The following is an 18655-nucleotide window of genomic DNA, read 5'->3' as shown; positions in this document are numbered from 1 at the left end:
CTTTTTCTGTGTATGGCTCTGTCCCCCCAGGTACTCTGTCTCATAAATTTTAGCTACTTTGCCTCGCCAAATCTCCGTATCCTCAACTTAGCTAGACCACTGGTTTTTTTTCTGATCCCCCCTCCATTTTGTCGAGGCCTGGAAACTCTTCAGGCAGTAAGCAAGAGCAATCTTAAGACTCATCTTGTTTGTGATCCTTCTTTCAGGTATGTTCAATGTCTAACTATTGTTTTATATGCTTTTTCTGGTTTGCTAGCTGTTTAAGATGGGAAGGTGCAGTATATCTATTTCCTCCATTGAGGCCCAAAGTGGAAGTTCAGATTATATTCTTGTTTCTAAAACTAATCTTTTATGTGAGCTTGAACCTTTGATTTCTCTAGGCTTCAGTTTCTACATGTGTAAAATAATGTTAATCAGCAATTCTCAGTGTCCCTTATCTAAGCTGAATGGCTTTAGAATCCTTGTCACTGTGCTCTACAAGAACATCTCTCCCAGCAAAGTGTTATGTTAACGTATTCAGTAGGTTGTATACTAGGATCTTGTAACTGGTTATTTCACTTGTCAGTTAATGTAGTGGGCATTTCTTATTTTTTAGCCACACAGAATAAGCGTCTTATACTTGGACAACAGTCCTCAGTCTATGTGAACTGTATGGAACTGGCCCTATCCCCAGCTCCGGGGGAGAGTATGTGATCTAGATTTAAGTCAATAAGCACATTTTCTTCCCCTGAAACCAAAGCTACTGGTTCAGAGAAGGGCATATAAAATACTTGGGGGAATGCCTGCCAGGCCCAGACCCTCTGCTCAAACAGTCTCTTATTATAGCTGACTAGAATCTGAGAATATATAGAGCTGGAGCCTCTACCAGCCATCTTGTCACCAGTAGGAGCCTAAAAATGAAGACAGAGCTTGGACAGAGTTCTGATGGCATTATGAAGCTCTGGGTCAACACCACACTTTTCCTACTTATGTGAGCCAATAATTTCCTTTTTTGCCTTAGAGACCATGGGTTGAGTTTGCAGACACTTGAAATGGAAAGTCTCCTATCTGTTCCATCAAATGGTAAATACCAGTCATGGGTTCCAAATGGATTTTTAAGAAAGACACACTGAAGCAATGTCATAGAATTTTGGAGTAATGATATTTTCCCTTCCTTTTCTAGCTTTCCTATTTTGCAACCAGAAGAATCTTAAGATAATTTAACAAGAGTAAACCTGGAAAAAAAACTATTGGTGTTTATCAAAAAAATAATTTGGCCCTTGTTGGTGTTGCTCAGTGGTTAGAGCATTGGCCAGTGTACCGGTATACAGAGAGTTCACGGGTTCAATTCCCCATCAAGGGCACATACCTGGGTTGTAGGTTCAATCCCCAGCCCCAGTCAGGACAAGTGTGGGAGGCAACCAATTGAAGTGTCTCTCACATTGATGTTTCTCTCCCCCCTCCCCCAACTCTCTCTAAAAATCAGTGGAAAAAATATCCTCGGGTGAGGGTTAACCAACAAAAAGAAAAGGAAAATAATTTGCAGTGATCTCCCAGATACCAGCATTACTGTGGTAAAATATTTAAGAAAGAAAAGCCAATATTTGCGTGTATTCTCTTTACTTAAACTATCTTTCTTAGACTTGCATTCCACTTCCTCTGTTGTAGACTCATGTCTCTCTTCCCTCTGCCCTTCGGGCTCTTTGGGGAAGGCGATGGCATTTTTGTGTCAGGTACTATACTATACGAATAATGAATGCTGCCTAATGATGACAGTAAGTGCACTGAGAGAGGGAACTTGACAGTACAGACAGTAACTGAGGTAAATACTATGACGTGCATAGTTTTTAGGCACATCCTTTGACAATCTCACTGAACTCACAGCAGGCCTCCCTCCTAAGTAAGACTCTTTCCTCTGAGGAATGTTGACATAGTGGGTCACAAAGATGAAGTATGACAGCATAATTTGTCAAACAAGGTTTTGAAAAATAGAGATATCAAGTATTACATATGTATTTCTCCCATTAATTTACAGAATAAGCCGGGTAGAATTAAGACAATGCTCCGCCCGGCCCGCGCGGCTCAGCGGCTGAGCGTCGACCTAGGATCCAGCAGATCGGGTTCGATTCCCGGTCAGGGCACATGCCCGGGTGGTGGGCTCGCTCCCCAGCAGGGGGCGTGCAGGAGGCAGCCGATCAATGACTCTCCCATCATTGATGTTTCTATCTCTCTCCCTTTGTCTCTCTGAAATCAATAAAGACATACTAAAAAAAAAAAGACTTAATTCTCAGATAAATCTGGAAGGGGAGAACGGACATATGATACAAGTGATTATAAAAGTTGCCTTTAAAGTACCAGCATGTCCCAAATGTAAGGGAAAAAAAAAATCCCTGAGGATTAGATTATTGTGTTGACACATAAACTAAAGTATTACGAGAACAGAATTTTGGAAGAAGTGACTTTCTAAAAGTGTGTGTTGTTCCTGTGGGTTTATATCCCTAACATGTCATTGTGTCAGAAGTCACAGGCCAGGCTGCTTCCCTACTTTGGTAGAAATTTTAGGGATACCAAGTCTTCTAAAACATTAAGTCAGCAGGATGGCTATCCACGCTGGAAAGAATGAATGCCACATTACCTGCGGTCGCCTGCCAGAGGGCCTCAAATGAAGATATTGCCTGGGAATGAAAGACTCAGGGTAGGTTCTGGTGACAGCACCAGGGTCTTCCTTAGGTGTTTAAGTGTGGCAACCCTGCATCTTAATTTCAAAGGCTGGCCTGAGATTTGGTTGTTTTTTTGGGGGGTTGTTTTTAATTACTTGGTTTTTAATTACATAAAAGAAACAGTACACTTATGTTCCACTAACAGCCTCTTGTTGAGAAAGACAAATTTGTAAATCTCTCCCCAAATTTAAACTACTCTCTAATTTTTTAAGTTTGTTTTTTAATTCCACAAAAGAAATAGGACACACAATAAATTCCACTAACAGCCTCCAAGAAAGCTAGACAAACTTCCAAATCTCTCACCAAACTTTAAAGCAAAAACAGACATGTGGGCTCCATGTAATGATAAATCTTCAGCCCAGCAAAGGAAACAATCAGCAGACTTAAAAGGCACCCCTATTGCTGGATCACAAGGTAGCTTTATTTTTAATTTTCTGAGGAACCTCCATACCGTTTTTCGTAATTGCTGTAACCAACTTACATTTGCACCAACAGTACTCAAGGGTTCCCCGTTCCGCCACACCCTCTTCAACACTTGGTATCTTGTCTTTTGCTGGTAGCCACTCTAACAGGTGTGAGGCTGATGAGTGACGGTGGGCACCTTTTCATATTCCTACTGGCCACTGTATAATCTTCTTTTGAGAAATGTCTATTCAGGTCCTTTGACCATTTTAAAATTGGGTTATCTGGATTTTTGCTATTGAGTTGTATGAGTTCCTTATATATTTTGGACATTAACCCCTTATCAAATACATGGTTTGCATATATTTTCTCCTATTCCATAGGCTGCCTTTTCACTGTGTTGTTTCCTTTGCTGTGCAGAAGCTTTTTAGTTTAATGTAGTCCCACTTGTCTTTTTTTGCTTTTGCTGCCTGTGCTTTGGTGTCATCCAAAAACCCACTGCCCCAGACCAACGTCAAGAAGTTTTCTTCCTATGTTTTTGTCTAGTTGTTTTTTTAATTTATGTTGTTGTTCCAGGGCTTATATTTAAGTCTTTAATCTGTTTGAGTTGATTTTTGTATATGTTGTGAGATAAGGGACCAATTTCATTCTTTTACATATGGATATTCAGTTTTTCCAACATCATTTATTGAGAAGACTATTGTTTCCCCATTTGCTGTTACTGGCACCCTTGTTGAAGGTCAGCTGACCGTAGATGAATGGATTTTTTCTGGGCTTTCTGTTCTGTTCCATTAGTCTATATGTCTGTTTTAATACTGTTCTGATTACTATAGCTTTGTAATATATTTTGAAATCAGGAAGTGTGCTGTCTCCAGCTTTGTTCTTATTGCTGAAGATTGCTTTGGTCTTTATACGGGCCTTAATAGAATTTTAATAATGGATAACAATATATTAACAAATTGAATACTTCTCATTATAATTCAATCAGAGAATTTTAGAGCTATAAGAAAACTTATAGATCACATAGTTTAAGTTTCAAGCTATATCTATTTATTTGCCGGTTCATTTTGTATTAATTCTCATATGTGAATTGAATGAAGACCATAGAGCTTGAATTTGTCTGTATCCTCAGAAGAAAAGAAAAGAGCACTTTCAGCAGGAGTGCTGGTGATTCCTACCCTTCAGTTTTTCAAAACACACGATGTCTGGTCTGTTGGCCGGGACTGACAGATTCACTATTATTGCTTTATCCCAGTAGGTCTTGAATCAGTAATTTTACTACATATTACAAGGTTCATGTCAGTGTTTTAAATGCAGCATCAATTCACATTTTGGGATTCGCTGCTTGCATATTATCTTGGCAACATTAAATCTATTAATATAATATGTTACATCTTCCATTTATATGTGGAATGCAAGTATCTGAAACTCTAAAACCAACCAGTCACTACTTCAAGACTAACTTTAAAAAGATTAAGTATTCACTTACTAAACTCATATTTTAAAGTATCTACTCACTGAACTTAATGTTGTTTTCTTTTTAATTGTTTAATTTGCCTAAGTAGCCAGGTTTCTGCAATCTTGATTTTATTTTATAGAGCTATCTGAATTAAACATACCAAATGAAACACTGAACAGTTTTATTTGGAGGGAGTAAAAGAGATACAGAGGATTTCACTATATTCTGTGGTGCAGGAAAATGCAACTGTTCTTATATAACTAACTCTGCCTGGGAGCTTAAGAAAGAAACTAGAGCTTTTTTTGGCCCCCACAATCATGCCAGGGTTCTCAACTGCATCATGACCTCTGTAACTGGGCAAGAAAAAGAGTCTTGGTATGGATTCAGAAACATTATCCATTTAGGGGTAATTTGTAGTAACAAAAATAGTGAATACCATGTACCTACATATACCTGGAACTCAATTTTTCTGATGTGGAACCAGAGGTTTAGAGAGATGAAGCAATCTGCCAAAGTCATACAAATAATAAGCAAGCTCCTGAGGGCAAGGGCGGGGGCAGTTATCATTCTGCCCAGAGAGCCTCAGATGTGGGTGCACTCACTGCTGATGGGGTGCCTGCATCTTACTTTTAATATCAGAGGTTTTTTTGTTTAAAGTCTGCTCCAGAAATGAGCTCGCTTGCTCGCTCTTTCTTGTGTCAGGATGGGGGCAGTTCTTAAAATGAGAGGCTGATCCAGGAGAGGTTGATCCAGGAGACAGTTAAAATTATTTCCTCTCTAAGTTATGTTGACAACTTACAGGTTAATCATTTTTTTAAAAAAGTGGTACATTTATTTTTAAAATGATAACCCCCCAAAAGAGACAATGATCTTTCTTGCAGTCAATTCTTTATCAAATCCTTATGAAACAACAGAAAAAAAAAGACCACGTTACATAACACAGCAAAATGGGAAGCATTCTTGTTTAATTTCTTTCCCCTTCCTTAAAAACAAAACAAAACAAAACAAAAAATCTTAAAAACAAACACCTGTCTGGAAGTAGGCCCAGCTGATTTTTTATTTAGTTTTTGGCTTTCACCTTGGTGAATGCTTTCACCAAGGTATAGGACACTCTTGGCTTCCCTCTCTGGAAAAAGGTTTGGCAGCTGTTCAACACCACAGAGCAACGTTACATAACAAGGCAGTTCAAGGAGCAAAAAGAAAACCACACTGAAACGAGGCTTTGGTGAGTGGGCTAGCGGTTAGGCAGAATACACTTTACCAACATAGAAAACAGTCAATGGCAAGGCCACGTGAACCCTTATTATGTAAATGCCCAGGGTTTTTCCCACAATAAATCTCTGAACAGTATACACTTACATATCACAGCAGTGACCTTCTAAGTGAACATCTGTGTGGGAGAAAACTGCTTCAGCCACAGAGTCTAAATTCTTTCGGGAATGTTCTTGGAAGCCAAGTATAACCCCCCCCCTTTTCTTTTTTCATAATGCCACCCTACAGAAACATATTTTAAATAACAAAGAGTAATTTCAATGGAAAGAGTCAAGTTCTGAGGCTTCTGACCTATTAGCAACTCTAAAAAATATGTAATGCAACTCACTAACACAAGCTCTTTCCTGAGCATAGTATGCTCAAGCTGGTTTTAATTTTTTAGTTCCAGAGAAGGAAGCAGACTTCTACTTTTTAATGTGCTTTTTTTTTTTTTTAAAAAAAGACAAGTATCTTTAAAACAGTTTGGGTACCAAGCAAAGAGTCACAACTGGTCCCAGGGTCAGCACTTTCTGGCTGTACAAAATTTCCTCATTAAAGCCATGTGCTAAATTAAAATGGAGAAATTACTTGAACTACAATCAAAAGATAGAGAATATATGCTTGTCTATGCAAATCCTTGGAAAGACCTACTCTCTGCCGTTAACCAATACTGACAGAAAGCATGTACAGTGAACCTGACTTAGCACTAAAATGGCATCTTAATAGGTCAGTCTGTTCCTGATGAACACACCAGAGGGTGTATCTTTAGCAATATATTTTAAAACCTCAGCTATTTCTAAGCAGTATGCTTAGTTTCTTGCTTAGGAACCTTAATGGCTATTTCTGTGACTTAACAAGCACATAAACTTTGTATTTGCAAAAGGACTTATTTGGGATCATTTTCCTCATAAAAATCCTGTAAGACCAAGTTGTATATTGTGCAAGAAGCTGAGGCTTAGTAACCTGCATGTGTTGTTGAGGTTCATAAACGGACAATGTAGTTGAGGCTTAATACACATAGTAAATGGTCTCAGTGTCACTTTAAATCAAAGGTACCAGCTGAAAGGTGAGGCCTTAAGATTAAAGAGGGAGAAGAAAATGCTATTTCGTTTATTTTGAAATATTAACATCTTTACACAGCCCATACATTGTGGAATTTATCTTTCATCCCCAAATGATCTGAATATCATAATCTATTCCTCACTATGAAAAAAACAGAGCATATTGGGAGCTTTGTATTTAGCATTTGAGTAAAATTAATGCTGCTGCTAAAAATAAGGATGAATGGCAAATTTGGAATTAAATTTCCAACTACAGAGCCTGGTGCATTCTATCTGTTGAATGAATGTTGAATAAGTTAATAAACAAATGTAAGAACAGGGTTTCAAGCTTTACCATCTTTTGAAACCAGATACCTCCAATGTCAAAACTAATGACATTGACCCTAAACTAAAATTATTCATGTTTCAAGAACTTCCTCATAAAGTTGTTTAACTATTGGGAAGTTACTATAGAAATGCCAGAGCATCCACTCACCCATTAAGTGTAACTGGGTCTCATGCATGGCCTCACATTATATGTTCTTTGAATTAGGTTGCAAAGGACTGAACTTCAAGGCCTTATATCATGCTAAAAATACAGACAAGATCTACACACAGCTTGAGTCAACACTACACATCATTTTGATGAAAGATGATTAAAGTATAGTTGGTAAAAACACATTAACACAGTAATTCAGAACTACATACACACAAGGTGGAAGCAAATACTCAGAAACTGAAGAGAAGCTGCTGGTGTGAGCGGCCGCAGCATTCCCACGGCAGGCAGTCTCCTTTCATCATGGCCAATTCACTAACGGGGGAGGAAGACAGAAACTATGGGAACGCAGACCATCTGCTCCATCCAGATGCAACAGCACAGGACTCTTATAGCCAAAGCTTTTTACCGAAAAGGAACAGAGATAAGATCTAATCCTCTCACAAAACACCCGAAAAAAGACAGACATATTTGCATCACAAATAAAAATAACGCCAAAATCATTAAATGAGACCTTTCAAGTATCAGTCAATACTTTTACTACTAAAATACACAGATTAAACAGAATACTAAATCAGCATTAGAGAAAGGGGTTGGATTCTATTAGCTTTATTCTGCTTAAAAGCATGCTTAAAACATCTTCATTCCTTAAATAGCAAGAACATTTTAGTCCGGTCATCCTAGTTTTAAAAAGACATCAGCAGATATTCCTTAATATTGTGTATTTCAAGTAATGTACATTTCCTTTCTTACAAGAAAAGGTTAAAAAAATATTCTTACCTTGAAATTGTGAACCTTTTCATATTTTGGAATTTGCTCGTTTTCTTTCAGAGTTGCTCTTCTAACAAGTGATGTCAACTGCGAATAAGCAAAGAGTTTCAGAGGTTGCCAGATTGTCACAGACGACTTTTGAGAACCCAGTTTCATTCCCAAGGCTGCTATCAATAAATCTTGCTGACGGCCCTCTTGTTTTGATTTGCGAGCTGCAGCTCTATTACTTTTCCTACTCGACCGAGACTCTTTGGATGGCATTTTTGGAATTCACAGGAAAAAAATAAAACCTATATTGATCTATGTCTGCCGATGAACTCTATTCAGCTAACAAATGAGCATTCTGCCAGCACACAGAACCCTAACCTACAGAGAGCTGCCGAGGAGCATCGCAGAGGTGGGGGATGATGAAGCACTTCTTAAAAAGAGGTCGGCTAACCAGAAAAATTCTTCCTTCTTCCTTTTTTTTAAAGGGCTCTATATTTAAGCTTCTGAAAACTTGAGTCTGAACAGAAATAAAGAGTCGGTGCTAACATACAAAACATTTAGCATCTCTCTGTTCCTTTTTAAAAGCCATCCAATTTTGACAAATGACACATTTCTAAAAGCCTTCTTCGCTACTGAATATATTAACGTCCATTCTGAATGAAAGATGCCTACATACTGCCTGCAACCAGCTTCTAGCAACAGATACCCGGTGCAGCCCTGGCGGGTGGGGGGAGGGCCCTGACAGGAGGCCGGTGGGACTGGGCTCCGTAAGAAAGGAGAGAGCCAATGAGAGGCGAGCGACAGTATTTAAGTACCGTGTTCCTCAACTCTGTCTCGGTTTCTCCTCCTCTCACGTAAGATTTTCTTGCTGGCTCAAGGAAAAAAAACCCACAGCGGGAAGACAATGAGCAATGACTGAGTCATGCATCATTACAAAATGGAATATATTGTTTTCTATTAAAAGCAAAGGAAAATTAACATGCAGCACCAGGTTTTAAAAAGAATGCACCACTGCCAGGTAAATGACGAAAGGCTGATCTACACCCTTCTTTGTGCATATGGACTGAGGTTAGTTAACTAAAAGCAAATTTTATGAAAGATAAGTAAAAGCTGATAAGTATTTTGATGAACAAGAAAAGGAATTTAACTAGGTATCTCTATTTTCATGTAAAACAAGGAGCATGCATGTAATACTGCTAACACCCCGAAGTGGTCAGTTTTGTATCCCTATTATGAGTTGTTCTGTTGTTGGTCTATACTTAAAGAGATCTAACCATATTTTAATCCTTAGTCCCAATGTTCATCACTCAGAGCTTGAGGCCAGGTCATAACAGGAGCCAGTTGGGAATAATTCATGTACACAGGTCCCAAATATAGCATAACTGTGCTTACAGGAAGGACCCTTGGATGTTTGCTGATGCAGAAAGAGGGGTGCTGGGGTGCTCATGGATTAGAAGAATTAATATTGTTAAAATGCCCATACTACCCAGAGCAATCAATAGATTCAATGCAATCCCTATCAAAATACCAACGACATTGTTCACAGAATTAGAACAAACAATCCTAAAATTTATATGGAACCACAACAGACCCTGAATAGCCAAAGCAACCTTGAGAAAGAAGAACAAAACTGGAGGCACCATGCTCCCTGACTTTAATCTATACTCCAAAGCTACAGTAATAAAAGCAGTATGGTACTGGTACAAAAAGAGATAAGAAGGTCAATGAAACAGAACAGAGAACCTAGAAATAAACCCATGCTTATATGGTCAATTAATCTATAACAAAGGAGGCAAGAATATACAATGGGGAAAAGACAGTTTCTTTAGTAAATGGTAATGGGAAAACTGGACAGGTACATGCAAAAAAAAAATTAGACCACTTTCTTACACCATATACAAAAATAACCTCAACATGGATTAAAGATTTAAATCTAAGACCTGAAACCATAAAACTCCTACACACACACACACACACACACACACACACACACACACAGAGTAAACTCTTTGATACTGGTCTTAGTGATATTTTTTGACTATATCTCCTCGGGCTAAGGCAACAAAAGCAAAAGTAAATGACACTACATCTGACTAAAAAGCTTCTGTGCAGTGAAAGAAACCATCAACAACATGAAAAGGTAACCTACTGAATGAGAGAAGATAATGACAAATATTTCCAATAAGGGGTTAATAGCCAAAACATATTTAAATATCCATAAAATTCAACATCAAAAAACCAATCCAATTAAAAAATGGGCAGAGGACCTGAAAAGACATTTCTCCAAAGACAAACAGATAGCCAATAGACACACATGAAAAGATGTTCAATATCACTAATCAATAGGAAAATGCAAATCAAAACAACAATGAGCTACCACCTCACACGTTAGAATGGCTATTATCAAAAGACAACAAATAAAGTGTTGGCGAGGATGTGGAGAAACGGGAACTCTGTACTGTTGGTGGGATTGTAAACTAGTGCAACCACTATGGAAAACAGTATAGAGAGTCCTCAAAAAATTAAAAACAGAACTACCATACGACCCAGCAATTCTACTTCTGGGTAGTTATCTGAAGAAAATGAAAATAATTCGAAAAGACAGTATGTACCTCTATGTTCATTGCAGCATTGTTTACAATAGCTAAGAATAAAACGGTTTATTCTTTTAAAAACATTTCTAAGTAGCCAAGATATGGAAGCAACCTAGGTGTCCACTGATAGATAAATGGATAAAGAAGATTTTGGGGTGTGTATATGTATGTATGTGTATATGTATGTATATGTATATGTATGATGGAATATTGCTCAGCCATAAAAAAGAATGCAATTGTACCATTTGAGACAATATGGATGGCCCTAGAGAGTATTATGTTAAGTGAAATAAGTCAGACAGACAAGACAAATACTGTATGATTTCACTTATATGTGGAATCTAAAAAACAAAACAAATGAACAAACAAAACGAAACAGAAACAAATGCATAGATACAGAGAAGAAACTGATGTTTGCCAAAAGGGAGAGTGGTGGGAAGATGGACAGAAAAGGGGAAGGAGATTAAATAGGAAAAACTTCTAGTTATAAAGTAAGTCATGGAGATATAATGTACAGCATAGGAAATATCGTAATAACTATGTATGGTATTAGATGATTACCAGACTTATTGTGATTATTTCATGAGGTGTATAAATGTTGAATCACTATTGTATATCTAAAACTAATATAAATTGTTATGTCCACTATAATTAAAAATAAATTTAAGAATTAAAACTAAATCATTAAAAATATTTTGGAAATATATATATTTTTTTAAAGAAAGGGGGTGGCTGGGTAATAGACACAAATCCACTCCATTTAAGAGTAATACCTATACTTTTTACTAAGGTGCTATAAGAACCTTGTTTTCTCATACTGGTTCCCTAAACATCTCCCATCAGTTTCCTCATACTATAGTAATTAAGTTTAACCCATTATGATTCTAATATAACACTGTATTTAAAAAAGCTAAAACTCTATATTTAAATGGATTCAGTCCATTTGCTTAGTGCAATTTATCTCAGATTTCATAATCTGTAGGGGGTATGAGCTCAATGCATATTCTCGTTTAATTAGGGCATGAAGTGGTCCTCAAACCATGCTAAGTATTGGAAATATTGAGTGAATAATTTTCTCAATATCTCCTAATTTTTTTTTATTTACTTGAGTATATAGTCCCTTCTTTTAAAACGGCTTATTCTTTTAAAAACATTTCTAAGTAACTAAAGGCAGAAGTTAATATTTACATCTATGGATATTTTATTCTATATTTATATACTCCTATGTAATTAATATGAGACAAAAAATTCCGAGAGGAAATACAATGGAAAGAATTTTCCTGGCCTAACCTAAATTACTCTTCAGCTTAGACCTAGATGCTCACGTGATGACTAAAAATAAAAAGGCCAACTGACTCTTTGGTCATGTACAACCTAAAGAGAAGTTACCCAATTCTCAGTAGGCATCAGATAAAAACAGACGCCAAAGGCAAATTTAACAGTAATTTTTTTCCGCAATGTTTAACACAACATTTAAGTTACTAAGTTAAAGAAAGCAATCACTCATATAACCCAGGTAGCTTTCTACTTTTTTTTCCTGAGTATTTCTGATCCAGGGCCTTTATTATAGGTCACCCTGAGTATTTCAGCTGTAGTAACTAAAATTCAAACGAAGCATACAAGTATTAGTGGTAGTCACCCAGAAAAATTCATGGTTGGGTAAAAGTGAACATTTGTTATTGAGAGGCAAAGTCTACGGTAGGCTCTGCAGAGTCACACTGTCCCTCCTGAACACTTTTTGTACCTTATCAAGAAATACTGGATTAACTACAACTTGGGCAGTTACCTAGGGTAGTAAGGAGGTAAGAGAACAGCTCAGGTAAAAAAAAAAAGCTCAGCTACCCTCAAATGGGGGGGTTTGGTCACCATTATGCCTTCAATAACTGCAACTACATTTCTGCACTGATTTTGCTGAAGAGCTCTCAAGTCATAAGTGCTCACTCTAAAATTCAGAACCAATATTAATGTTCTGATGTTCCAGACAAATGCATACCACTCATCCATATATATGTGTTAGAGAGTTATAGCACCTATTAATTACGGTTGTCATTTATTGATTATTAAGTCCTTATGGCCCAGGAACCCAGTTAAACACTTTACATAGACAGTCCCATTAAATCCACACAAAAATGCCTAGGAGGCATATATTTTATCATTTTATAGTTGAAAGAACCGAGGCCTCCAGTTCCCCAAACTGCACAGCTAGCAGGCGGTGGGTAGGAGTTGGGCTCTTGAACACTATGCTATCCACCTAAATGAGGCCACTGGATGAAGTCTGAGGGTAGTTGTTTTCTTCTCTCTGATCTATTCAAGGTAGTTTCTCTAGTTATTTTCTTTTCCATTTTGAGGAGTAGCAATAGACTGTAAGACAGAGCAAGCAATGAGTAACAGTGGATGGTAAGAAAAGTGACAGTAACTGAGACCTGTAGATCTCTAGTTTAGCAGACAGTACATGCAGTAGACCATGCAGTCCTCTAAGCTCCATGCAAACACCCCCTCTCCATGAAGCCTTTGATGACTTGCACCAATCAGAGGTGACACTGCTATACAGCATGGTTTACATCAAGATAATGACATTAAAAAAATAACTGCATCTGGGCATTTTCTAAAATAAACTTTTCATAATATGTCTACAGTATTTTATTTCATGAAATTTCTTTTAGTTCAAAGAATCCTAATGAAATTAAGAGAAAACATTAATAACCTCTAACTTGAATGCTCTCCTTCACATGAGATAATTAGATTCATATATATACCGTGTCCCATATGGAACTCGACATCTGAAGAGCAATTTGAGGCATCTGGACCAGGCCCACAAATAATCAGAACATTAGAAAAGAAGACACAGGAAGGCAGGCTGCAATCAACTTCCTGTGAGGAGGAAGAGAAGATGAAAGGCGAACTCAGTGACATTAATACAGACAGGGATCCACCCCGCTGTTCTCCTCCACAAAGGGTAGGTTAATGGGAGATCACTTCAAAAGCAACTGAAGATCTTAAGTTGATAAAGTGAAATGTTATTTAAGGCTATCTGGCCAGCTTAGGCTAGTATTTCACTACCCTTTCTTGGGGACACCAAAATGTCCCCAAGAGCAACCCACAGTGAACAGGGTATGCAGGGGCCCGGGGTGGCTCCCTAAGCTCCCCACAATATACCTATACATAAAAATGTTTAATACAAAATGTGTTCAATCAATTACTGAGTAAAACTGATGCTCTAGGAAGATGTGTCATCTTTATCTTTAGGTTCAGCATATCCTTGCTGGGGAGCAGGAAATGCATAATCTAGATTCCACAGAGCAGGCTTGGGTGACCTTGAGGGAGACCTTCCAGCCCTTCCAGCAGTAGGCCTGATTCTATCACATACTGCACAGCCAGAAATAATCTGTGAGGTAACTGCCTTAATAATACTGTTCTACCCCCACTTCACCAGAACCTTACTATATTCTTCTTCCCATTTGGTTAAAAAAATTACAGGCCCAGCACTTACACTGCCCCCAAATCAGTAGCACTTGTGTAGAATTTTAGATTCTACAAAGCTCTTTGTCACTATATCACCCCATTCCTGCTTTTCAGAATAAAGATTCAGCAATGCTATGGCATTTGCTCAGAGGAAGATAAATAGTTAAGCAAAGAAGCCATGATGGAAACCTGGCCCCCTGACTGCACACCCTATCCTCTATCCACTCCTCTGTGCTTCCCTCGACTTGGCATATGATCACTCAACATGTGGCAAGACTGACTCCTGCCTTACGTAAGAACGAGGGCCACAAAGACCCATGTCCATCAGTCAGCAGAAACATTTACAGCTGACAATGACCACCCCCCAATTCAGTTCTAAGCATGACAAATGGTTTACAGTATACAGAGAAGTCAGCCTTAGTAATTAATTTCTGGCATTTTCAAAAGCCTTTTTCATGATTTTGATGGTGGTGGGTAAAGTAATATGTTGGCTCATGCTTAGATACATGCAGATCCTTTGTCAACCGACTACCAGGGCTTTAAGGAGAGCTACTGAGCTGCGTGCCTTTTTTGTTTTTGTGCTGGTTTTTCCTGTTCCTTAAATAAAAACAAATCAACAAAACTACCCTCCAAACCAAGGAATTGAGAGAGTAGTAGTCTCTTGAGCAACTAATTAGGCTGTCTTTAGAAACAGGTAATTAAGCTTTCCATTAAAATTAAAATTCACCAAACAGACATACATAATTTACAAGGTGAAAAGCCACTCCAATCTCATGAGTAAACAATTAACTAAGTCTTATATTTATAACAGAGATTCCAGAATGGCGAATGCGGGAGTAATTACATAATTAAGATATATTTTATCTTTAAAGTAATATAGTACAAAAAAATAAGGATTTGGGGTTCTAAAAATGTGGCACGAGAAAGTATAAATACTCACAAATTCACTAAAAGAAAATAAAGCCCTGCTGGTGTGGCTCAATGGTTAAACATCAACCTATGAACTAAGAGGTCACAGTTCGATTCCCGATCAGGACCCATGCCCAGATTGTGGGCTTGATCCCCAGTAGGGGGCGTGCAGGAGTCAGCCGATCAATGACTCTCTCATCACTGATGTTTCTCTCTCTCCCTCTCCCTTCCTCTCTCTGAAGTCAATAAAAACATATTTTTTGAAAAAAAGAAAATACAGAAATCGTTAAAGTATATACATATGCTCCTTGACTTACAATGGGGTTATGTCCTGATAAACCCATCATAAATTGAAAATATTATAAACTGAAATGCTTTTAGTATATGTAACCTACCGAACATCATAGCTTGCCTAGTCTACCTTAAATGTGCTCGGAATACTTAAGTTAGCCTACGGTTGGGCAAAATAATACAACACAAAGCCTATTTTATAAGAAAGTGTTGACTATCTCATGTAATTTATTGAACACTGTACTGAAAGTGAAAATCAGAGTGGTTGAATGGGTATCACTTTTGTACCATCATAAGGTGAAAAACTGGTTAAGTAAAATCATAGTAAGTTGGGGACCATCTGTAAGGCTCTCCTAAATAGTCTTCATTCAATAAATATTTTATTCAGTATCTACCATGTTCTAGGCATTAGTGAAATTGTGGCAAATAGAGAACAGTACCCTATGCTATTTTCACAAGGACCAGATATTAAACACATATATATTTAATGATTAATTATATTTGAGATAAGTATTAGATGGGTAATGGATTTTTTCAATCCTATTATAACCCCAATAGTCACATTTTCTAACAAAGGTTAAATTTATTCATGAAATCTATTTCCATGCCTCCTTCCAAGCGCTTCCTCCTCTCGTGGTCCTTCTGAGACTGTAACAGGTGACTCCTACACATCTCTCCACTCCAGATCTCTCTCTCCTTCCAGTATGGAGGTGTCTTCAGAAGCCTTCAAAATGCCCAAAGCACAGGGTAGTGTGCTGAAAAAATGCAGACGGGGAACTGCTGTTTATAAACCATCCTCCTTAATCTGCTTAACCACCCTTTCCATAAAGAGCTAAAACAATTTAAAAAATTTTAATTGAAGCTGTATTATCTACAGTTAAGTGGTTAAAAGACTATCTGTAAAAGAGTACCACCTCCACTTACTAGTTATGGGGTCTTAGAAAAAGTCTGTTTGTTCACCTGTAAATTGGAATGATGATGGTACCTACATGAAAGGGTGGCTGGGAGGAAGAGATAACACACACAGAATGCACGAAGTGTCTATAAAGCATATAGTTTCAATACCTAGCATGCACGGACACTGCTATCATTAGCATATCAGCCTTATCGCCTAACACAAAGCAGATGCTAAGTCTTGAAAGGACAAGCATCCCAGTCCATAGCACATTTGTAAGCCTCACTGAATTCTCCACACATAGATAAATGCCCTTCTGAATGAGTCCAGCCTCCTGCCCTAAAAATACTATCAGCATAGATTTAATGCCAAGAAAATGGCCATTTTCTTATAATGACCATTCTTTAAAGTATCTTATAGATCAGTTTTTTAAAAAGTAATGGTTGGCCAGTGGTGCAAGGAAGAAGTGCATTTTAAATACTGTTTCCTCACTTGATAGCCAAATGTATGCAACTATGAACTGAAACATGTTAGAGAGAAAATCTGTGACAACATAGGTATCTTAGCAACATATTTGACTAAAGGATGAAACTGAATTGAAAACATTTGTTCTGTTAAGAAAACAGGTGCCACCTGAAAGATAAAGGATGCTGGGCTTTATAAACTGCAGTTTTCAATTCTAAAGATTGTTGAATCACTGTGGTTTAAATTAATGCCCAGGACCAAAACAACCACTACTGGAGGAATAGTGCAAAGTGCCATGAAAACTTATAGATGAATAAAAACCTGTAATGATGAGTTGCAAGAAAATGTTAGAAGGAAAGGGGATTTGGGCAGAATCTGCCATTAGTAAACCTAATTTCAAGTTTGATGTTTTTTCTTCCTAAGAACTCCAACCCATAACTTGCTATAAAATTGCAAGATAAAACTATTTTCAAATGCATGTCTTAATAAGGAAGACATTAAAATAAGAAGTTTGATGTTAAAAAAATAACTTGCCTAAAATATCTCCTCCTGCAAGATCAGCTGTAGATTTAACTGGATGCTTTCATTATGTGTTTCTCTGTTAGAAATATCAAACTAAGACATCAGTTAAATAATGTTTTTTTGTTGTTTCCATTTTTAGAAGAAGCCAGTCTTTGATACACAAAATCTAGAACTTAAAGCATTATTTTATACCAATGGTGCTGATTTTAATAAACGATAGCCTACTAAATTAGCTAATGTGGGTCACGCATTTCAACAGTTTTCCCCCTAACTCTGTCACCTCTGTTCTTTTCTGCTGTAGATTATGTTAAATTTAGAGTTTTACACCTCCACATCTGAGAAACTCTCCAAAAGAGAAAGAGCCTCATACCAAATGATGTAATAGGTATCTGGGTTGCTTTTAGGGATGGTTTTCTTGAGGAAAAATATTGAGTTGCTAGATGACCTAGCTGCTTTTTTCCATGGAATATCATTTTTTTACTTGGAAGAACGACTAACATAAATTTTGGTTACTCAGACTTGGCATTTTCTAAAAAATGAAAAAAGTGAGCCTACCATCTTACAAAAAACAACTGACAGTCAATGATAAAATTCAAACTTTGAAGTGAAAATAAGAATTTTGGATATTTGTATCTGCCACACTGAACTTGAAAGGTTCCCACTACTAAAATGACTTTTCTGATGAGATCAAATTATATTAAAAATGTAATATTGTGATATCCTATAAGGGAATGTGTCAATGTTTAAAAACCTATATAACTCAGTGAACCAATATTTTCCAAATGACCAATGCATGATGTTACAGACCATGCATAGTTGAAAGATTCATTCAGAGTTCAAAACAGACCAGAGGATTTTAGTGTAACAGAATTAAGAACTGCTAATTGATAGGGTTTCAGATTCTACATTGCAAGTAACCTTTAGAAAACTACCACTTATCTAGTTTTGGTGTGATATCAAAGAGAAATATCCACAATTATCTGAAAATGCTATTGAAATAGTCCTCTCTTTTCCAAATGCATATTTGTATGAGGTCAAATTTTCTTCACATACTTCAACCAAATTAACATATCACCACAGATCAAAGGCAAAAGCATTTATGAGAACTGTTTTAGCAGTAAGACATACTTAAAGAGATTTACAGAAATGTAAAAAATGCCACTCTTCTAACCGAATTTGTTTCATAAAATATTATCTTAATAATAATATTATATTAACATGTAATGGGTTTATTCTTTTAAAAAATGAATTAATATTTTAAAGAATCTGTTTTAATTTCTAATATAGTATATATCAATAAATATAACCCACATAAATAAAATCTCTTTGAGGTCTTCAACAATATTTAAAGTGTCAGTTAAGGGCTTCTGAGTCTACAAAGTTTGAGAATCACTGATCTAACCCATTAGTT

At 37.0% G+C, this 18655-nt stretch overlaps 1 protein-coding gene across 10 annotated transcripts in view; it reads right to left on the bottom strand.

The window, feature by feature from the left end:
- The window catches only part of CHN1 (chimerin 1), a 125524-nt gene that overhangs the window by 27745 nt on the left and 79124 nt on the right, over positions 1 to 18655 (bottom strand). For all 10 annotated transcript variants that reach the window (XM_081143285.1, XM_081143286.1, XM_081143282.1 and 7 more), the window contains one exon: positions 8128 to 8205. In XM_081143285.1, coding sequence (XP_080999411.1) covers positions 8128 to 8205 — 78 coding nt within the window. Of the gene's footprint in view, positions 1 to 8127; positions 8206 to 18655 lie in introns of those variants that run through there.

Source organism: Miniopterus schreibersii, assembly GCF_964146895.1.
Source record: "Miniopterus schreibersii genome assembly, chromosome: 7".
Classification (NCBI taxonomy): domain Eukaryota; kingdom Metazoa; phylum Chordata; class Mammalia; order Chiroptera; family Miniopteridae; genus Miniopterus; species Miniopterus schreibersii.
The sequence above is the reverse complement of the archived record's forward strand: the minus strand, read 5'-3'. Positions and strand labels throughout refer to the sequence as shown.